Source organism: Pongo pygmaeus, chromosome 9 (genome assembly GCF_028885625.2).
Source record: "Pongo pygmaeus isolate AG05252 chromosome 9, NHGRI_mPonPyg2-v2.0_pri, whole genome shotgun sequence".
Classification (NCBI taxonomy): domain Eukaryota; kingdom Metazoa; phylum Chordata; class Mammalia; order Primates; family Hominidae; genus Pongo; species Pongo pygmaeus.
The window spans coordinates 86,839,894-86,863,536 of NC_072382.2; the positions used below are offsets into that span (position 1 = coordinate 86,839,894).

Sequence of the window (23,643 nt, forward strand, 5' to 3'; positions counted from 1 at the left end):
TCTCCTCCTGATGCAGCAGGACATGCTCATCTCTCATCAGAACAGGAAAAAACATCATGAAATGTGGTGTCGGTCAGCATTCTTGTTGAAGGAGGCCACAAACCCTTATGGCAGAACAACACTCAATTTCTTTTCATAAGATTGTTTATTTTTGTTTTTCAACTAAAATGTACTTTGTGGGGATTCTTGTGCAACCCCTGATCTGTTCCTGCCTAAATGACTGTCTGTAAGCCCACGATCAATGCACAATGAGCACAGGTTGTGCATCGACTCCCTGAAACACATGGCCCCTACAAAGACTGGTAGCCGTTACAGTAAGGAAAGGGTTTCTGGCTCACTTGTTTTAAAGTGGCAAAAGAACAGGAAATTCCCTCAAATGTAGTTAAGTGCCACTTACATATTTCCTTACATGACTATCACTACTAGGTTTAATAATCAATTTCTTTTTCTATCTTAGTCACTTGTAATATTTCGTAGATAAATCCGTATGTATAACATCAAAGTTTAAGTTCTGTAAAGATGTAGATCATTTTTAAAATCCCACTATCTAGTGCTGCTGTTAAAATCTTCTCATTTTCCAGCCCATGTTCATCTCTCATTTTTTTCTGAACTCTAATTACATCAACCAAATGAGCATTTGATTCTCTAATTATCATACCATCCAGATGAAGAGAGAAAGGGGTAAGTTTCTTGGGACTGACATTTATCCTTTACCATCCTCTCCACACACACACATTATGTTTAGCAGAGAGTTAAGCAGAGAGAAGATGCTCAGTAAACACCGGTGGGCTGGTGGGCAGAAGTGAGGGCTGAAGAAGAGCACTCAATCCAGAAAGTACACTGGCCTGCTGGCCTCCCAGGTGGGATGTCCTGGTCATTCTCTCGTTCATTCTCCCATTCCTTCAGCTAGCACACAGTATCTGCTTTGTGCTGAACCACACATCTGACACTTAACAAGCCTCTTATCATTTCATCCTTACAATTTCACCATGTTGTTCAAAGAATTTCATCCATTGCAAAAGATGGCCATTTTACCTCTTCTGTATGCTAAAAGCCATATCTAAGCCCTGTCTGGCTATTTGTTCACTGACTCATTAATTCCCATACCAGCCATCTGCTTCGAACTGGACATTAAAAATTCTATGTACAGCCCTGTCAATGTCAACTCCTTTTCATGCCAAGAGTATGAGCACTTACAGAGGAAAGCCAGAAGAGCAGAAATGCCCTCTGGGCTGGATTCAACACCTTTGCCCTCAGCCTACCCCTTTTCTCTTTGTGCTCACTTATGTACACCTCAGCTTCCATCTTGCCCAGAATATACTGGGCAAGATGTTTAGACTGTGTGATTTGGAGGTGCTCTCAGATGTTTGTTTTGAATGTGACAGCTGAAAGGTACCTTAGATAGTTACAAATGGCCTCACTTTCTAGATAATATGATAGAAGCCCAGAGAAGTTAAGAGGCTTGCCCAAGGTCACACAGAACTGGCAGCAGAAGCCAGCCTGACTCCCAGCCAACACACTTTCTACTACCCGATCCTGCCTCAGAGAGCCAAACATGATTTCGGTTTCTAAGATGGCTGCCACACTTCACTCTTTCTCCTAAGGAACTCAATCTTTGATGAAGAATCTGAAAACCAACATGTGGAAAACAAACTACAAACCTTCCTTAGAGTGGAAAACAAGAAATATCCACCTTTTGCATGACACATCATAGATCTCTGCAGTCTGCTGAGAGGCAGCACAGTGTAAGGAAAGTGCATAGGCTTTGATGTTGGATCAGCAAGGCTTCAATCCTGCAGGGCACTTACCCTCTTCAACCCTATCTCCTCATCTGTTAAGTGGATTCAGCTACACTGTTTTGAAGATGAAATAGGAAAATCTATGTGAAGATCCATGTACAGTCCCTTGACAAATGTTAGTTCCTTTCCCCTTTGCTTTGACAGAAAAACACCATGAGACGTCCTGGAAATTAGTCCTTCAATGACAACTGCCTTCATTAAAAAAAAAAAAAAAAAAAAAAAACTAGGCCTAAGGAAGCAGCTGAGAATCATAAGATGTGGTGGCGGTTGAGATCGTATCTACTGCAAAAACACCCATCGCTGTAGATGTGGTTGTGTATATATGGGGGTGGGGGATGCAGTACTGGTGGTGTACAGACAGACATGAGCAGCAATTTCCTGCTGGCAGTGTGACGCAAAGCACAGGAAACGCCACCTTTTGAGTATGTGATTTTCAAACCATAAAAGACTAAAATTACATATGTGTATGTATGGTTATGTTTCCTTAAAGGTGGGGCAGGGCAGCAGGAGAGAAGACACAGGATAGGGGTGTAAGAGAGAGAAAGAATCCACTCTGATGTCTCCTTCACTGCTGGTCTGTGAAATGCCTCCACATGGGAGTTAGGGAAGCAGGCTGTGTAGTGATACATGGTAATAACTGGGTCCAGTACTTGTGGCTACAGGTAGCGGAGCAGCATAAAAAACAGTGTGGTAGCAACAGTGATCTGGAACCGTTATTGTCTCAGCTGTACCCCAGAGACACCCCAGTGACTATTTCCTTGGGTACGAGTCCATGTTCTACCATTAACAAACCAAGTGATTTAGGAACTGGATATGTCTCTGTGCAACACTCACTTTTCCTATCCATGAAATTGAGATAGGAAGTAACAAAACCTTTTTTTTTAATTAGCTGGATGTGGTAGTACACCCATGTGGTTTTAGCTACTTGGGAGACAGGAGGATCACTTGAGCCCAGGAGTTTGAGGCTGCAGTGATCTATGACTGCCTCACTGCACTCCAGCCTGGGTCACAGAGAGAAACTCTCTTTTAAAAAAAAAAAAAAAAAAAGATGGGAAGTGACATATAAACTAAATCATCTCCAAAGTATCTTGAATGAGCTTGGCTGTGAACAAGTCAAAGCACTGGACATATAAGGAATGGCAACATTTCCATTTGAACGCCAGATCTCATCTAGAGCCATACTGAAAAAGATTCTAAAGTGATGTCTGGTCTTGCGGGCAACAGTGGTGTATCCATTAGTGATGTCCTCTTGGCTATGGAAGAGTTATACTCCAAAGTCTATAAAACATTAGTATTTAAAAGAAAAGTCTGAATTTTAGTAATAAATTGGCCTTTCTAATGATGTTTTGATTGGGCTGATATAAATATATAATGGGTTTCTAAGCCAAATAACACCTAGGAGGAATGAGGCATTGTAAAGTCATGTTAGGGAAACAAAATTGAGATTTTAAATTTGCAAATGATAATCCATTAAACGGATAAAAGTCATTAGATAGTAAATTCCTTGAGAGCTGGGGCCATGTTTTCAATCACCCTAGAATTCTCTTCATATCATTGTCCAGAGCAGTTCCTTGTACTTAATAGGTGCTCAATTAAGTTCTACTACATTAAATAATTAAGAGTTTTAGGAGTAATTTCCTTCTAAGGAATCAGTCTACTAACTAGAATCTCCTGTCTCTTTTTGGAGGTATAGGTAGAGTGGTGAATAAAGGAATTAAAATGAACTATCACATATTATGTGCCAGGAAGATTAAAAATTATTTTTAATTTAAGTTACAAATAATAATTGCAAATATTCATGAGGAAACAGTGATGTTTTGATATACATAACATATAGTCATCAGGTCACTGTAATTTTGTATCCTTTACCAAATCTCTCGCTACCTCTCGCTTCCTAAAAATTATTTTTCTTAATCCTGACTTTAATCTTTTGAATTTAAATGTAGTATTATGATCATGCCCACTCTGAGTTGAGGCTCAGAGAGGTTAAATAACTTGCCCAGTGAAACACAGTTCATTAGTGGTAGGAATGAGATGCAAATGCAAGTCAGTTTCATCTCCAGTTCCAAGCAGCAGAGTTTTTTGTGTCATGATCAAACCCTTACTGTTCCTTTCTGAAAGAATAACAACAACGAGCAGAATAGAGCAGAGGGAAAAGCACCGGCCCAAGAGATTTCTCATCATGGCTTTGGCACTGACTTGCTGTGTGGCCCTGGGCAAGTCATTTACCCTTTCTGGGCTTTATCTTCTTTTTCTGTAAAATGACTGATATGGAACAAAAACAACAAAAAAATTCAGAGTTATTAGGCTATAATTCTGGTAGAAGAGGCAAAGACAAACAGCAATGGAATGGAAAAGGCGCTGATAAACAAAAGCCCATGGAGTAACATTTTCAGAGATCCAGTTCTGGTTCCACCATCCCAGGAGCAGAACAACCTCCAAACCATCCCCACAAGTTCCTTCAGGCCTAAAGCAAAGAAGGGGTCAAGCTATGAGTTGAGCCTTCTTTAGGGTCCACAAGCCATAGGTCTGCCGTCTATCTGTGCACTGTCACTGCTCCTCAGCTCCAGGGTCCTGAAACTGCCCATGGCCAAGTCCACATGAGGTACATGGTGCCTAACTAGAAAGTCTCTTGGGAAAGTGATGGTAGGTAGGGCTTGACTCACACCAGGGTTTTCACCAATCCAAGCCTTCTTCCTGTCATTTAGTCACAAAAGCAAAACACAAAGACAGCACCAGTCGCAGCTGCTGGGGCACCTTCAGAAACAACAGACAGAAGGAGCATCTGCAACACCAACACTAGGAAGGGACTCACACCATTTTCGCTGAAGTTGTAGACTGGCTGATGCCAGAGGGTACACCCTCACACCCCTTATAAGGCCTAGTTTCAGGCAGAACTTTGCATTTTTTGAGGATATTTTCATCAACCAATGCAAGTGCCCAAGAAACACCTTCACTCTATTCAGACAGAATCATAGAACTACAGGCAAGACTCAGCAGCTTGGAATCCCAGGTGCCAAGAAAAGATAGAAGGGAGGGAGGGGAATGAAAGGAGGCTTTCTCCTTGTAAGCTGACTATCTAGAGGGGGAGAATTGCAGACCATAAATAACACCTCCTGAGCAGAAGGAATCAAAGGTACTCGCACCTCTCCAAAATGCAGGGGCCCACATCCTGAGGTAGAAAGAGGGACTCAGTGCAGTCCCAGCTCTACTGCTTTCTAAGTCCTTCCCCCCATCTTTTCTTTTGAGAGGGTAAAGGAAATACCATTTCCCCTTATGCTTAAAGAATCAATATTTTCTCTATGCTCTCCCACCTCCTGCCGTTACTCCTAAATGGTTGCAATAGTCCCTGCTTTGCCAAATGTCAGGGTTGCTGTGAGGAACATAAGAGGATAACATTCATAAAAGGGCTTTATAAACTGTGAATGGGTAGAGGATTAATGCTACCAAGAGGCTCTAATGCCTGGGTTAGTGACAATCCTTCACCTCTCCTGGGGACACTGTTTAAGGCACACCATTTGCGGAGAAGGCACAGCAGAGCCCCATCCAGGTGTGCACTGCAAGGGACCTTTGAGGAACAGCATGATCCCCACTACCTACAGCCACTGCTTGTCATCATAGCTCAGTGTCCTACTTCACACCATGACAGCCAGCCCCTTCCTCCATTGCCAGGTCCTAGGATGGCCTGTCTGTTATTGTTTTCCGAGAGAGAGGAGGTGGAGTTAACAAATGAGTACCTAAGACTCGGATTTGATTCTCACTTCTGACACCTACCAGTTGTGTGATATTGGGCGAGTCACCTGACTTGTCTAAAAGTCAACTTCCTGACACATCAAATGGGGTAATTATATCCCACTCCACCCACCAACTGCAAAAGAGTATGTGAGCTCATAAAAAATAATGGGCATGTTAAGCCCTTTACAACTTGTTAAATACTGTCTATATAGAAGTTATCTTAGTAGTCATAATCAGACATTCTGTAGTGTTTGAAGTGAATTCTAGCATGTTCTTTTATAAATTATCCATGTTAAATCAGTGTCAAGATATGGAAATGGTAAAAATAAAGCCATTATTCACGTGTCATTAAAATAAAGCCATTATTCCTGTGTCCCAGGAAGTAAGAACATATCTTACGCTCCTTTTGGATAACTCCTGGGGCGAGAATCATAAAATTAATACTACTAACTTACATTCAGGAAGCCTGTCACTGCCTTCAAAGCCCAAGATTACACAGGCAGTAAATGGCAGAGCCTGGACAAAGTCTAGTTCTTCAGCATCCTGGCCTAGTGCTTGTTTGACCACAAAGGTGAATGAAAGTGGCAGGAATGTTGACATGGAACATTTGGGTTCCACCCAACAAGAATAGTGTATCAAAGTTGCCACTCCTCTTTATGAGACCCAAGACAAATGAAAAATTGGCTCAGAGAATACTTTCAATTGCCATTAAAACCAATTCCAACATTTCTGAAAGCATGCAGAAATGTGAGCTAGTTTAATTTATTTTCTTTTCAAAACTCTAAAAATTTTTTAAAATTCTAATTTGGTTCATGATTCAGTTAAAAAAAAAAGTAGATCCAGTTTTTTTAAGTGGATAGAAATACACACACACACACACACACACAAATGTAGATGTATGTGGTTGTATACATTTCATTTTTATCTCAGTATTTAATAAGTTAAAGGAATTTAGTTAGGTTTTTAATCAAGACCCTATTTCTGGTAGGAGTCCAGTAGGATAAATTAAGAGGCACCAAGAGGAAAAATGTTTTGTCCAGGAAGTAAACCTAAAATTGGAATCCATAAATTCAGTCTTCGAGTCAGAACTACCACTTATGGTTGAAAAAAAACCCAGTGTCCTATTTTCGTACAGACTGCCTCTTCCTTCCCTCACGCCCAAGGCTTCTCTGGCCTCTTACCTGACTCTCTCTTCTTCGGCCCTCTTCAGAGCAGCATCCCGCTGCAAAACCTTCATGATGGCCTCTTGTTCCTCTTCAGTCAGGAAGCTTAAGTCAATCATTTTGAAAAGTGCATGCAAAAATAGTAGCAAAAAATGTGGCTCAAAATTCTGAGGGCTGAACAACTAAGACTGCAACCAGGAAGATTAAAGGACACAAAAATGAAATGTCTTGTTCAATTCTGCATCAAAAGTCTTATTTTGGCTCAGCAAAAGTTTAGGGCAGCTGATAGCAAGATCCTAAGTGCTCTTTCCCATGAGGAAGTCCTGGTCTGTGGGATAGTGTTGAGAAGAGGCTCTCAGAAGGATGCTGTATACCTTGCCAAACAGATCGCTTGTTCCTATGGTGTCTTCCAGCACACTCACTCTCTGGTCCAGTCTTAGACACAGTTTATTCTCTCTCTGCACCTGTCGTGAATTCATAAGAGGCAGCAGCATCAGAGCATCACCCACCTGGGGAATCATGAGACAGCAAACACCAGACAGTGAGAGGCAGTTCCTATAAGCACTACTCATTACTACAAGATTTTTAAATGGTCATGCAAGATGGTCTCTGAGATCAAGGAAACCAGTTCAGCCGGCTTCCTGAGCAAACGGTAAATGGGTCATGAAACATGCTTCAATCCTATTCCAGACGGCCAAGATGGAGAACCCACAAAAATGCCTGTCAATGTTTAACGATCCACCTGAGTAAAGGATGGTTGCAAAAAGGAACTGGTTCTCTCTTTGCAAACTCTGGGGATGCTAGGCTAAAAGTCATGTTAAAGGTCAGTAAGATCAGGGATATGTGATTCCAGTGGTCAAGCAAGAATCTAGAAATAAAAATTTTAAATACTCACCTCTTCACAAGTAGGAACATTCCACCGTACTATATATGTGCTCCATATTAACAGGAGAACTAGTATTAGGCAGAGATAGTTTGCAGAAGAGTGGGAATTGTTATTCTTCATCCAGTCCCACTGCTAACCTTTGCTGGACCTAGAGGAACCTAACAAGCTTGTCTACTTTCATTTCTCAGGGGAAAAATACCTACCTGTGTGTGTATATAAACTAGGGGAAAGGAAGAGGCAGAGTTTCAAAACACCTCACCATCCAAAGTGAAGATTTTTCAGTTGCACAATGTGCAAGAATCCTATTTTCTTTGAGGCATCTTCAATACATATGTAATGGGAAGGAAGTGAGAACTGAAGAATGACACAGCCCTACAGAAATTCCGAGGTGATCCACTAAAGGTTGGGGTACTTTTAACAAGTGCAGTGCTGAACATACACATCAAAACCTTTAGTAAATTTTAAAGCAGGCTGGGTGCCGTGGTTCATGCCTGTAATCCTAGCACTTTGGGAGGCCAAGGTGGGTGGATCACCTGAGGTCAGGAGTTCAAGACCAGCCTGACCAACATGGTGAAACCCCGTCTCTACTAAAAAATACAAAAATTAGCTGGGTGCGGTGACACACGCCTGTAATCCCAGCTACTCAGGAGGCTGAGGCAGGAGAATCACTTGAACTCGGGAGGCGGAAGTTGCAGTAAGCCGGGATCGCACCACTGCACTCCAGCCTGGGTGACAGAGTGAGACTCTTTATCAAAAAGAAAAAAAAATTTTAAAGCAGCCCCACTTAAGAATAAAACAGTATGTACATTAGTGAATAAAATTTATAAAAATTAATTACTTGAGAAACAGAATTACTGGGAAGTTATCCTTCTACCACTTACTAGCTATAAGTCATTGGGCAAGTTACCGACCACTGTGAAGCTGTTTTCTCATTTGTACTTGACATTAGGATGTCCCTCACAGATTGTAAGGATTAAATGAAATAATGAATATTAAAAGAGCACATCTTGCATCCTGTACCAAAAATAGCTACTAAAAATATATTCTAGCTTCCTCTCTGAGTTCACACTTTTGTTCCATCCAGCTGAATAAGACTATACTTAGTAATATATTTCTCTTTTGTATTATGTCTCTTTCTGATCTCCCCCCATAAAGTTTGGGCTTCATTGACAGGGAATCTAATGATCTTTGTTTTAATTTGCTCTAGCTCTCTGCATACTGTCTACAGTAATTAAATAAATATTAAGACATTACTTCATTTTCTTTTTAATTTGCATGTGCTTGCATGTGCTACTACCTGCTTGTTCATCTTGAAAACTACTTACCCTTCAAGGCAGATCAAAGTTACCACCTCCATGAAGCCTTCCATAACTTCCATACTCCGAGTTAAAGTTGCAGCAGATTCAATGATTATTCCTAACTCTTCATTGCCTCCCTGTAACAGAACTATACTATCATGTTCCCACTAGAGTAAGCAAAGAATTCATCCCTACCCTCCTAATGTTGGGCTTGGCCTGTGACTCGCTTTGGCCAATGGAATGTTAGCAAATGTGATGCAAGCATAGGCTGTAAATGTGCTTTTGTGGTTTGATCTGGCTTCTTGTATTCCTGCCACATGCCATGAGAAGAACTTGTCCCAATTATCCATTGCCTCTTCGTCCTGGGTTCCAGAAAGAGATAAAAGGACAGACCTGAACCTGACCTCCCTGAAGTAGGTATCCCCGCTGACCTATAGATATAAAAGAAAAAACTAAATATTTGTTGTTGGAAGCCACTGAGGTTTGGGAGTTGTTATACGACACTCCCGCAGCAGGAACCTGCTAATACAAACACTTTCTCCTCCAAATACACATCCACTGCTGTGATGATCTACTCTCAGTCTCTCTTGACTGTGAGTTTCTGAATGTGAACAAATAAAAGAATGAGCAAATGAATAAATGAACCTGATCCAAATATACAATATCACCAAGAGATGGCTATCTCAATTCTTTCCTTTCTTTCATGTGTAGTAACTTCCTTAGATCTCAAAGCCTGGCAAGAAAATAGATTTAAGCCACATTCTGGGACCCAGGTTCCCAATGAGGCCTTACACTGCCATTTGGTTGGTTCGATGTGAGACTTTAAATTCAAGGAGTGGTGGACAGGAAGAAAACAACAACAACAAAAACTTAGGTCGTCTAGCAGTGGTAACTGGCAGGGTTGCTGAAATGGGCAACGCTGGCTTCCACACCTTCAAGTAGAATACAAGCTAACTAGTGCTTCTGTGTCAAAGCCTCTAAGGGTTAAAATTTCTCCCTTAAAATAGGCTGTTAGTGAGGCAAAGGGCAATGTTTCTGCTTTACAAAGGAGTGAAGGGCTGGAACCCTTCCCTTTTAATTGGGTAGGCAGGAATCAGTGCCCAATCAAACTGTAAGAGAGCCCTAAGAGGGCAATCAAGACTCTGCAGTATGAGGTGCTCACCCAACTCCTAATATTATGGATGATGTCCAGCATGGGAGCTAATTGAACGTTTCCCTCACTCACTTGACAAAGATTTATTGAGAGCCTGGCACTATTCTAAGCACTGGAGGTGCAGCAAGGGAACAAAACAGAAAAACTTCCTGCCTTTGTGGAGTTTATATGGCAATGGATGGAAACAATCAAACTAAATAATAAAAATAAGTTTTTGAATACCAAATAATTAAATTATAACACATTGGAAGGCGATGAGAACTACGGAGGAAAACAAAAAAGGGAAGGGAGGAGAATAATAACTCAGAGAGAGTAGGAATTTTAAAGAGAGTGGTTAAGGTAGGCCTCATTGAGAAGGTGATATTTGAACAAAAATGTGACAGCGATGAGGAAACAAGCCATGCAGATATCCCAGGGTTCTGAGGTGGGAGTTGTCTGGCACATTCGAGAAATGGCAAGGTGGCCAGTGCTGGTACACCAGAATGCCCCCAGGAGAGCAGGAGGAGAGGAGGCCGGAAAGGACACGGGTCAGACTGTATTAGGCCTTGTGAGGACAGTAAGACTTCTGGCTTTTACTCTGAGATGAAGCAGCATTAAAGAAAGCCAGACAAAAAGGCAGCAAACATTTACTTGGTCCCTTCTACACATGTGGCACTGTACATACATCTCATGGAATCCTCACAAAGACACTCTGAGGTAGGTCTTATGTATTGAGACAGGGTCTTACTCTGTTGCCCAGGCTGTAGTACAATGACACAATCTTGGCTCACTGCAACTTCCACCTCCTGGGTTTAAGCAATTCTTATGCCTCAGCCTCCCAAGTAGCTGGGATTACAGGCGCCCGCCACCATGCCCAGCTAATTTTTGTATTTTTGGTAGAGTTGCAGCTTTGCCACGTTGTCCAGGCTGGTCTTGAACTCCTGGCTTCAAGTGATCTGCCAGCCTCGGCCTCCCAAAGTGTTGGGATTACAGGCATGAGCCGCCACACCCAGCCCAAGGTAGGTCTTATTATCTGTGTTTTCCACACGAGGAGAGTGAGGCTGAGGGGGGGCATTCGCCACCAAGCTTATGTCTGACTGGCATTTGCTGATGGTTGTGTCAGAATAAGCCAACCCAACATTGACATCTCATTTAATTCTCCTCTTCACACAGATTCCTCCAATCAGCGAGGCAGAACAAAACCCCTGTCTCTGTGGACCCTCATTCTCTGCTTAAGTATAAGAGACTCACCGACCCAGAGCTGGCAGTCAGAACAGGGGCAACCTCAGTGCTAAACTGTGAGCGAAGAATTTTGGCTACTACAGTGTCTTGCATTCTCACCAGAGCCTCACAATAACCTCAGTAAGGAAGGGAGAGTAGGAGTGAATATACCCACTGTTCACAGATATTATTGATGTGTTCACAGGAGGAGCTCCTGAGGCAAGTTCTCCTTGGGTTCAGCCTCTCCTACCCATCCTCCATTCAGCATGATGCTGAGTCATTTTTCTAAAACTCAGTTCTGACCAAGCCACATTCTCAGGCTTAAAATCCTTCACCAACTTCCCACTGACCATTGACTAAAACTCAAAATCCTTAAGCGGCCTGTAGGACTCTCCATGAACTAGCACCTGCTTTACTCTCCAAGCTCTTTTCCTTAGGCTCCAGCCATTCTGAAATTTTCCAGTTCTTCTTGCCTTCAGGCTTTTGCATGTGCTGTTCCTTCATCCTAGAACAGCATTTCCCTGGTTAATACTTGTTAGGTCTCAAGTTACATGTCACTTACTGCACAAAAGTCTTCCCTAACCCCTCCAAGCCAGCTTAGGTGCCCCTCCTATGTGTTCAATTAGCACCTGACTTCATCATAGTACTCATCACATGGTCTCAAATCCCTACCTACTCATGTTTGTCTCTTGCCAGTTTATGAGCAAGGCTTGTGTCTCCCAGTGATTTATATTCCCAGTTCTTGCCACTGTCTTGCATCTACTAGGCACTCAAGTGTTCATGAAAAAAAAAATGATGAACACAGGTGGAAGGGGATTGAGCTTCCATTTCCCCCTGAACATCAACATAGCTCTAGGGCCCATAAATGAAAAACTAGGTCCATATTATTCAATGGGTTCCAGCTCCAGATCCTTCACATAATTCTATGGTTTGAATAAGTTGAATGACTTCTCTAAGTCTTGGTTATCTCATGCATATGATGGGTATATTCTCTTCTTTGTAGAGATTACTGTGAGGCTCTGGTGAGAATTCAGGACACTGCAGAGGACAAAGGATAAGGAGCAGCGGTAGAAACAGCAGCACAAAGGGAAATTGGAGGACTCCAAATGTGGACTATGCTTAATTCATATTTTCCATGTGTCAGCCCTACCATGCCACATCTATGAATGCCAATACTCTTCTTGTCAATTGTCCAAAAGTTAAGCTGGAGAGAAAAACTAAGGCCCCAAATAGTTGGTGCTTGCCTTTGATAGGCAGCAAAGAGTGGATCTGGGCTTCGAACTCTAATTCCAATTAAAATTCTAATCCCAGGTTAAAGTCTAATTAACAACAAAATTTCCTTCCCAGCAGGCTCTGCTGTGAGGAGGAGCCCAGATAACACAGATAGCATCTTCTCCTTTCCCAGACAGTATTGTTGTACCAAAGCCTACACAGATCCCAGGCAAGGAGTGTAAAACTTACATAAGTGGTGGCTCTCACGTGATGAGGATTTCAGAAGACAGGCAAATTGTTCTGACAGTCCCATGACATCAAGAATGAAGGCTTCAAAAAAACACAAAAATCCGGGCAGCAACAGAAGAACAGTAACAAATATGCTTGAGTTGGGGAGAATGCCGCCAGACAAAAAGGCCCTGATCAACAAGAAGGCTCATCCCCACCGGAACACTTACAAAACCATTGTGCATAAAACTAAATGCTTTGTAAACTTCCTAGGATCACAGCAGCATCAAAGGATGGATGGAAGGAGAAGCCAAAGATGGAACAAGACTCTTTGCTCACCTCCCTCTCAGCAGAAAGATTTCCCTCCAGTGTACCAGCCCGATTATCATCAGATCACTCTGTCAGGGCATCAATGCCCAAAGCTGCTAACTGCACAGCTGGGCTGCTCCGCTTCTCAGGCTCACTTGGTTGGACTTGCCCCTAAGTTCTTCCCATTGGCTCCATTTTACCCTGCCCTCTTGAACCACATTTAATTTATTCTCCCTTGCACATAATAGTTTACAAAAAAGATGTCATGCTCTCCCCACCTATTCTTAGTTGAGGGGATAAAAAAACTTTGTTGTTCCCTCAACTGTTCCTCACATGTTGTTCTCCAAGCCTCTCATGATCTTGGTCATTTCTCTCCAGACTGAAAAAGTGAGCAGGCGGTGCTAAGCCCTTTACACATATTTTAGTTTAACCACTCTGACCACCATGCAGATAGGTATTCTCCACATCCGATGGATGAGAACACTGGAGCTCAAGTTAAATAACTTGCCTAAGGCTACTCAACCAGGATATGATTTGAACCCAAGTCTTCAGATTCTGAAGCCACTATTTTTCATCTTTCACTGCATCACTAATCCCCTACTTCTCAGAGAGATCACACAGCTGGTTAGGGGCAAAGATGACACTAGAACCCAAGTTTCCTGATTCCTAGACTGTTCTCTTTTCACCCTGCTGTTCCTCCCTCTGTACATTTGACTTTGTCATTTCTTATGGGCAACATGCATCAGCCCTCAAGGCATGGCATGCTCTTCTAAGGACAATTTGTTAGGAATTAGAAAATGATCAGTCCCTTTGGATTTGGTTTATGGATATACATGGAAAAGAGGATAAGCATGAGATAGAGGGGAAAAAAGGCATCTGTGTCACCATGCAGCTATTTATACATGCCTACTAGCCTCTTAGAATGGTATCAATCCCTCGAACCAGAAACTATTACTAAAAGAACCTACATTTTATATGCTTAAGCCCAATCAAAATGTTTTGTAATATGCATATACAGAAATGTGTTTATATGAAAAGCAAACTTTGTCCATGCACAGTTGGGTAACAATGCTACATGAATATTTTGTTTCTGTGTGGTCAGAGTCTTCAGTGCTCTATATTTAAAAAACACATAAATTACTCAATGTAATGTGTGGCTTAAGTGGGGCTTCTTGAGAGGAAAGAATTGTCTTGTGACTGGTTCAAGGTAGCCTCTTAAAAAATAATAGTTGAATGAACAAATAAAATGAACTTCTTTATAAAGAAGTGAACAAATGAAAGGATATAGATAGAATAAGAAAGGATAAGCTATCTAATAATACGTTGCCTTTTTTTTTTTTTTTTTTTTTTTTTTGAGACAGAGTCTCGCCCTGTCACCCAGGCTGGAGTGCAATGGTGTGATCTCCGTTCACTGGAACCGCTGTCTCCCAGGTTCAAATGATTCTCCTGCCTCAGCCTCCCGAGTAGCTGGGATTATAGGCGCCTGCCACCATGCCAAGCTAATTTTTGTACGTTTAGTAGAGACGGGGTTTCACCATGTTGCCCAGGCTGATCTCAAACTCCTGACCTTGTGATCTGCCCACCTTGTCCTCCCAAAGTGCTGGGATTGCAGGCGTGAGCCACCACGCCTGGCAGTTGCCATTTTTTATAGAGCAACTGAAAATTAAAAATGGACAGCATCTCAAGATACAAAGCTTTCACTTTTGTGAGGATTCTTCCAAAGATGGAAGCCATCTTTCTACTTCATTCATCTCCTCCAGATCCAGGCTGAGTAGCAGACAGCTAGTATCTTCTGGAAACTGGCTTGGTGGTCTCAAATTATGAATGAAGAGGGAAAGACAGGTAGAAAGACTACCTTATCTGACAATTCCCCCTACTCCTTAATCTCATATTCAAACCTAACAATAACATCCCTGGGTTTCTGAAAAGCTCATTTTCTGCAATTGCTAGGCCACAGGTTTAAACTTACAATACCCCTAGGAATAAAATATGTTAACCAAGCCCCAACCAAGGGCAAGATAATAGGCTATGTGAGGAGACAGCATCACACACGACTAACCATAATACAAGTATGTCAGCTACTAATAAAGGAGGCACACACCAAGTGTCAGGTAGGCCACAGAGATTTAGGAAGGAGATAAAATGAGGCGAGCCTTGAAGGCTGTATTAGAGAAGGAGGTAGGCATTCTGGGCAAGAGCGCTGGACCCTGAAACCATAAAGGTGTTCAAAAAGAAGGCTGGTAACTGGAGTACAGGGTGTAAATGGGGCAAGTGACCAAGGTTGGACCCCAAGAGGCCTAAAGTGTCAAGGGGGGGAATTTGAACCTGAATTTTTCATGCTTGCCAGTCTTGATAAATGTGCTAGAACCATCCTTTTAATCTATATTTTCTTGATGAGGATTCTAAGAAATAAAAACAGTAAAGAAAGAAAGGATCTGAGGAAATGGGCAGCTGAAAGTTCATTTTAAACTTCATACCTGAGCTGAAAATTCAAATCATATGTAGAAGAGAGGCCGCAGTCTACAAAAGGGGTGACTTATCTTTGACAACATATCACGAAGGACTTTAAGCCACATAGAACAGAGTTCTGATATTGCATGGAGCTGCTGCAAAAGCCACCATATCCATGGGTTTTCATTAACTACACAGCTTGGGAAGCACCAAGAGGCTTGCCTAAATTCAAAATACCAGAGAGAAACTTCCTCTGTCCTTGGAATGGCAGCATCCACCCCAGGCCCAGATCTCATTCTGGAAGAGGGTAATCTGTATGTGCCAAAAGTTCTGATAATGTATGCAGTCCCCTGCCTCAGAGAGTTTAGATTCTGGAAAGGAGGGCAGATACCGAACAAGCCCAAGAAGTCTCACAGAGCAGAAGGGCAGTGGGCTATAAAACTTTTAAACAGAGGATTTAATGTACTCTTGGGGAGCCAGGGAAGGCTTCCTTGAAGAGAAGTACGATCTCCGTCAACAGCACACTCTATAGTGACATCTAAATTGGGAGTGCTATCACTTTCATTATATTCATGATTGCTTCAATAAACAGCAGTATTCAAATCTGGCTGATCAGCAGCAGATTCCCAGACATTGCTCAAGGCTTACTGAACCAAACTCTTCAAAGCTGATGTCCAGGAATCTGCATTTTCTAAAATGCTCCCACATGATGTGGATGCACAGCAATTAGTCAAAGCTAAACATGCATATTTGTATATCAATTGTTTTCAGCTGTTACAAGAGAAAACACATGAAATAAAGTAACAGTCAAATCACAGAGTCATAACTAATTCTTTGCGTGGATGAGGAATCTGTGATGAAAAAGGGTTAGACCAGTTGCTTAAGGTCACACAACTGCCTAACGTTGGAGCTAGGACATGCAGAGAAGATCTCCTTTACCCTCTAGGACATATACAATTTCAACAGAAATAAGGATTTGCAAACTGGCTAACAAATGGTTTGGGCTGCATTTCACAGCACCCCTAAAAGCCAAACACTGATAACAGCCCAAATTACAGATGAATATCAGATTTAATTATTTTCTAGGTTTCAAATTCAAAGGAAGGGAGTGGAAGAACAAGCTGATTTATTAACTAGGCTGGAATTAAACTCAGGATCATAAAGTTAACTGAACTGTAGCCATCACCAGCTCAGACTTTAAAAGGACCACAGAAAAACTCAAAGTGAGAAAGCCTCACTTTTGGTAAAATCACGTACATTCCTAACCAGACTGGGAATGAGGGACTCTCCCCAAATGTACCAACTTGGGGGTTCCAAAAACTGGCTGTACATTAGCATCATCTGAAAATATTTTTCTAAAAATACCAATGCCCAAGTCTCTTCATCCTCCCTCTCCCCCGCAACAATTCTGATTTAAATGGCCTGGGGTTAGACTCCCATCTAGGATATTTTTCAGAATGGTGCCTAATTGAGTGTAATATGCAGCCAGAATTAAAACAATTTAACTGGTTCTCTCCCACTTCTAGCTTCTGCTCAAATCCAGGACCTATAGGTGAAGCAAGCAAGGCACCCAGAGCACAAAATATAAAGAGGCAAGTTCATGTGAGCTCAGCCCTCTGCACCTGCAGCACTCTGAGAATGAGTGTCTCCTTAAGAGTAAGACACCCAGGGCACATAATTAAAGAGACACTCACTATCAGGGTGCTACAAGTGAGCATCAGCACTTGCATGACCTTGTCTCCAAAGACTTTGTGCTCTAGGCACTTCACCTGCCTCAGCCTGGTCCCAGACCTGCTCAATTCCATCTGCTCAGGCCAAATTGCCCCATTAAAGATGCACTGAGCCCCTTCTGTGTGCAAGATCTTCATCGATCCTCACCATCCTCTAAAGAGACACTGATTTTGAAACTAATACAGGTAAATAATGTCTACTATGTTCATTTTCTATACCCCCAATCGAAGAAGTGTTGTGATGTAGTAGAATGCACTTGTAGCTTTGGAGTCAAAAGATAATTGGAAGTGGATTAATCTATTAGTTCTTTGGCAGTTTCCCTAATGACTCTCGTTTGTGTCTTCATCTATTCAACATGGGCAGCAAAACAGATCTACCTTACAGGGTTACCATGAGGATGACATTATGCTGTAAGTAAAACGTCCTGGGACACAATAAGTGCTCCATAAGCACCTGATGACAATAAATAAATCCCCAACATTTCACTAACTCAATCACCTTTCCATGCCATTATAAGGTTGGAGAATTACTGCTGCTACCTTTTCTATTTACCTCACTAGACTGTTTCCTATCCTCTAACCTCCTACACCATTTTAAGAGTGAGTCAAATTCTTGGTTTCTGCAAGCACACACACTCTGCAGAGACCTTTGAGGAGGGTTTTTTAAATCTTCTAAATTTGAGATGGGGTATTGGTAGGAGAAAAGTTGGGTGAAAAGATCTCATTCTTCAAACACAAGTATTTTCTTAAATCTTTCCATCTTAGGCCTGGACCCCAATCTCAGAGAATCAAAAGCCAAGAGTTTGATATCTTGGTCTCTGGTTCTGCAGTAACAGCCCTCCTCTAGCTTCCTCCAGCAGTGGGCAGAAAGGCTTTGGTATCCTGTGTCTCTAGCACATAGCAGGGTACCTGGCATATAGCAGGCACCTCATTTATTGAGTAAATGAAGAAGAGGAAAAAAAGATCAGAAAGAAAAAAAGCAAAACAATTCAATGGAATACAGAAAAGGCCAAAAAAGGGCTGTACAAAAAAGTTTGATAAGTTATCTTCCATAAATATGTTAATTCTACAGTAGGCAGAATAACGGTCCTCCAAAGATATCTACATCCTAATCCCTGGAATCTGAAGATACGCTGCCTTACATGGTAAAAGAAACTTTGTAGATATCATTGTTAAGAATCTTGTGGGGAGATTATCCTAGATTATTTAATGAGGCCCAATGTAATCACAAGGTCCTTATAAGAAGGAATTAGAATAGTCAGAAGGAGAGAGAGGAGATATGAGGCTGAAAATGTTAGAGTGATGTGTTTTGAAGATGGAGGAAGGGGCCATGAGCCAAGGAATGCAGGCAGCCTGTAGCAGCTGGAAAAGGCAAGGAAACAGATTCTCCCCTAGAGCCTCCTGAAGGAACTCAGCTCTGTTGATCTCTTGATTTTAGCCTATAAGATCCATTTCAGACTTCTGACTTCTAGAACTGTATAAGTTTGTGTTGTCTTAAGCCCCTAAGTTCATCACAGCAGTAATAGAAAATTAATACACAGTCTGAGGACACAATGTTGCTTATTCATCTCTGAGTCCATCTCTGAGTTGTGCCAAACCCCTATTGACTCCAACAGGCATGGCACCCAGTTTAAGAGGCTGAAGAAGAGACCCAAAGCCTGCAAATGAAACATGAGGTTTTATCAGGGGCTTACATACAGGGGAGAGAGTCCAGTAGCAGTGGGCTGGACAGGAGAACCACCAGTCCAGTGGCAGCAGGCTGGACAGAATAACCGCACAGGCCCGTGGTGGTAGGCTGGTCAGGAGAACCACAACCACTTGCAAAAACACACAGTTTATATAGCATTTTCACTTAGCACCCTTCCCCTAACAACCTCCAACTGGCAACCATCATTTAACCCAAAACAAAGGGCCTCATTTCACAGGACAGCTGGGGGCTTAAATGTTCCTCATAGATAAGGAATAGATCTCCAGGTTGGCCACTCCCAGATTCATTAGCTCAGAACTCTGAAAACACATTCAGGTAAATCTGCCACACAGTCATGCTCAGGGTGTGCTCAAGTCAAGTTATTGCTGTTGGATTCGTATTGCATCTGCTATACAAATCCCCAGTGTGCTGCCTGGAACCTGTTAACTAAGTATATCCTCATAAGTAACTCTGAGGTGACACTATGGATGCTTTCCTCTCCTCATCCTAAAAACCAATCATTGCCAGAATGAACCTGTGCAATCTCCCCCCAGTACAACTCTTTCTCTCCTTGTCTACCGCTCATGTAGGGGGTTGTAATTTTCTCTGAACGTGGTTTCATTCTCTTCTGGTTCTCCCTCATTTCTCTCTACCATACACAATCCAGCTAGACTCATATCCAAAGCACCACTCTCATCATGCCATGCCTTGACTCGAAAACCTTCCCTAGCACTTCCCTGATGGCAGAGAAGTCCAAATTCCTTACTCCAGTATTGGCATCCTTCTCATTTCATTCCAAGTTCCCTATCCAATCTTCTTTCCTACAGGACCATTCCTACCCCTTGAACTACAGCCCATCAATTTCCCACATATCACCTCTACACTATCATCGCCAGACCATTGTTTATGCCATTCTCTCTACCTGGAATGTATTTACCTTATATCTGCACACATCCAAACCTTTCCTTTCACTCAAGTCCCAGTGTAAATGACACCTCCTCCATGAAACTGCTCCTGCAGCCCATTTCCCCTCACAAATACCCCTACCACAAGCAGGCAACATTTTCTCTTTCACTGAGCCCTAATAATACTTATCTCTACATCTCTCATCTGAAGTAGGAAAGAGCCCAGGCTCTAGAATCAGATGGACCCGAATATAATGTGGCCCTATTATACAAGTTACTTAGCTTCCCTGAGCCTCAGGTTTCTCATCTGTAAAATGGACATCATACCTATCTTACTGGGTTGTCAAGAAAATTAATGCTTATATATAGTAAGCATTATTCAATAACAATAATTATTCAATAACTAACATTTTGTAACTTATAGATATATCAAATTCCCACTTCTAGACTCTTTGAGGGAAGGATTTTTGTCCACTTTTAGCCACATTGCACCTTATACATAGTAGTGGAAAAAAACATAAATAGTTACCAAAGTGTTGAGAGCATATCTCCAGGCTTCCTGACTGGTGTAGTCTAAGGATGGTTTCACCTTTAGACACTTCAGAGAGCAGGGTAGAAGCACTCTGGATCTCTTTTTGATCATCAGTGTTCAATATAATTCTTAAAATGGAAACTTGGCAAGACCCACTGTATTTGGTTAATTAACGTAAATGAATGTAAACAACTATTCATCCCAACCAAAAGTAATAAAGTAATAAATTAGTATTTCTTTCATTAGCATAAGTTACATATGTCAGTTTAATGTCACTGAGTTCTAGCTCAGACAACTGTTGTTTCAGAGCTGGGGGGGACAAAGCTCACGTTTATTCCATCCTGTTTAGAAACCCCATGCTGTGGATTCTCCTTCATTCCTTGGTTGTGTATGCAACAGAATTCCCTTGCTTTCAAGGCATTCCTTGAACCACTTTTACGCTGTAGGAGAAACTGGCCCTTTTTCCTCAGTCTAGTTGGCAGTGTCATGAAGGAAAAAGAACGTAAGATTTAAAGTCACAAGATCTGGTTTGAAATCTGATTACCACTTACTAGCTTGGTGACCACAGACAGCATTTGCTTGAGCCTTAGTTTGCTCATCTCTAAAACTGAGACTAACCACTGCCTACTCTCTTTGCTGAATCACCACAGGGAGCTGATGAGACCATGTATGAAAGGACATTTTGTAAAGTGCAAAACATTATACAATTATAGTTACACTTTTTTTTTTTTTTTTGAGACAGGATCTCGCTCTATCACCCAGGCTAGAATGCAGTGGCACAATCTCAGCTCACTGCAAACTCCGCCTCTTGGGCTTAAGCGATCCTCCCATCTCAGCCTCCCAAGCAGCTAGGCCTACAGGCATATGACACCACGCCTGGCTAATTTTTTTATTTTTTGGCAGAGACAAGGTTTCGTCATGCTGCCCAGGCTGGTCTCAAACTCCTGAGCTCAAGCCACTCGCCTTGGCCTCCCAAAGTGCTGGGATTACAGGCATGCGCCCGGCTGATCCATTCTCCTTCTAACATAGCATGATCTCTAAGCAGATATCCATAAATTTGGTTAAGAAGACTGTTCATAGTACAGTCTAGAAGAAATGAAGAATGCTTTTACTTCACCTATCTTCATATATATAGTTCCTGAGACACAATAGGAAGTAGTATTCTACTTGTAGATAACAAATAGCCACAAGCATGCTCCCATTGAATAAGTCTTAATGAATATCTGACTTGCTATCTATGAAGTCCTATAAGGTTGTATTACTGAGAAAAAGGTGCTATTACATGGTAGTTACACCAATCAGTCAGCACCAACTCTGCCCAGGCATTATGTCTCTGAATCTGCAAAATCCAGTCATCCTTCATGATAGCTGTCATATTCCAGAAGGACCTTTGCTATGTGTACGAAGGCAGAATGACCAACCATATCTAAAACTCCATTTAACATTAAATATCAAAATGGGCAGCAACCAGCCCAGCCCCAGTTTTGTTTTCCCCAAACTCCAGTCCCCTTACTTATATCTCAGGCCAGCCTGAGCTCAGACTCAGTACAATGCCTCACAGAAGGATAAAAACCCTAATGAGCAAATTTCATAAAATATTCAGCTGGCCTTTTGGAGATAAACAGCTGGAGCTAACCTTAGGAATTCCACTAATTCCCCCTACCACACAGCCTAAAAATACCCAAAGAGCATTTCTTGCTAGTGATGGCCTTTCCTTTAAAGGAAATAATATGCAAAAGGCATGCTGGGGTCATTAGCGCAAACCATGCAGTCCCCATGATAAATCCTTGGCCAAATGTTCCTATGAGAATCTGCCTTCAAAAGGTCAACACTGAAATTTCCTTGGGAAGGTTCCCTGCTCCTTACTTCCCACTGTATAAAAGACATAGGTTATCAGCCACTAATTCCCTGTATGGCCATGAGTGTTTCACTTCCCTTTCCTTGGCCTCAGTTTCCACATCTGCAAAAATAAGAGGGCTCAGTTCTGATCTCTAAGGTCTTCTGCCATTGTAAGACTCCCTGGGAGGTACAGTCAATGGCTTCACTGTCTTCAGGATAAAATTCAAACCACTCAGGGTTACATTAGCCCCTCCAGATCTACACCCTGACTTCCTTTCCATTTCTCCCTACACAGTACCTTGAAGTTCTTTAAACTTACCTTTCACACCTCTGTCTTTGGAACATGCAGCTCCTTTTTCCTGCAAGGTCTTTCTCCAGCTTCTTAAACTCCTAGTCATCTTTCAAGACAGAGTCCAGGTGTCACCTCCGGTCGGAAGATGAGTCTAGCCCCTTCCTGATAAGTGGAGTTAGAGTCTCCTCCTCTTTGGTCTCACAGGACTCGGCATTATATAGCAACTGTCTGTTTCCTTATCTGTCTCATTTATCAGCCTGAGCTCTCCTGGAAGGAGGAGATGCCATGTTCATCTCCTCTGTATTTCCAACACCTGACCTGTGCCTGCCACTCCATGTTTGGTGATATTGTTCCAAATTCCATCAAAGTACCACATTCATTTTATAGTGTTATTCCAAAAGACCAGAAATTTATTTTTTCAATAAATGTTTTCTCTATTCAAAAAAGAAAGTAAACTATCTCTAAGCCTTTGCCTTATTAGGAAAAAATATATAGCTATTCAGATTTGTAATATAATCTTTGCAGAGTTGAAAAATATATATTAAATTTGTCCCTTAAAAACCTCTCTTTAAACCAACTAAACCATAGTTCTTAAAAAGGCAATTCAAAGTTAGAAATGATGTCCAGCTATGTGGTTTTTTTCTTTTACCAAGAGGAAGGAAAATCTCTAAAAGGAATAAATTATACACTAAACTTTCTGAAAATTCTCAAGCCCTGGAAATTCAGATGAAAGGCAGCAAGAAAGAATGTGATATTACATAGAAAACCAAAAAGCCTTGTTCACTACTAATAACATTAAAAGTTATGTGCATATATTAAATAAAAAACTAAATTAATGCAATTAATTGGTAGGACTTGAATTTTATTGAAGAATTAGAGAAGGAACTGACTTTTAATCTTTCTCCAATACCTTTTTTAATCTTTCCACACATTTTCTCTACACCATAAGGCAAACCAGCAAAGTAGGCACCATCACCTGCATTTTATCAATGAGGAAACCGAAGTTCATGGATCTTAAGGGACTTCATTAAATTCATATTGCTTCCAAGTAACACAGTTGGGATTTGAACTCAGGTCTACCTAGCTCCAAAGTTCTGACATAACAGGAAGAGCAACAGTAAAGGTGGAAGAAAAGGACAGGTACACAGTGCCCTGCAAAGGAACCCAAAGAGGCAAACAGGAGCTGGGGTTTCCCTCAAACCCCTACACACCCCAAATACCGAG

At 41.8% G+C, this 23,643-nt stretch overlaps 1 protein-coding gene across 34 annotated transcripts in view; it reads right to left on the reverse strand.

Annotated features, from left to right (window-relative positions):
* SYTL2 (synaptotagmin like 2) overlaps window positions 1-23,643 on the reverse strand; it is a 116,649-nt gene that overhangs the window by 56,573 nt on the left and 36,433 nt on the right. For 24 of the 34 annotated variants that reach the window (XR_008492281.2, XR_008492279.2, XR_008492278.2 and 21 more), the window contains exon 2: window positions 6,716-7,206. The exons of 1 other annotated variant lie outside the window; for it this stretch is intronic. Coding sequence is in view for 29 of the 33 variants with exons in the window: in XM_054437948.2 (XP_054293923.1) it covers window positions 6,716-6,816 (101 nt within the window). In the remaining 4 variants the exon portion in view is untranslated. Of the gene's footprint in view, window positions 1-6,715; window positions 7,207-12,695; window positions 12,733-22,446; window positions 22,526-23,643 lie in introns of those variants that run through there. 9 more of the 34 variants (XM_063671288.1, XM_054437938.2, XM_054437928.2 and 6 more) reach the window with 3 other exon arrangements.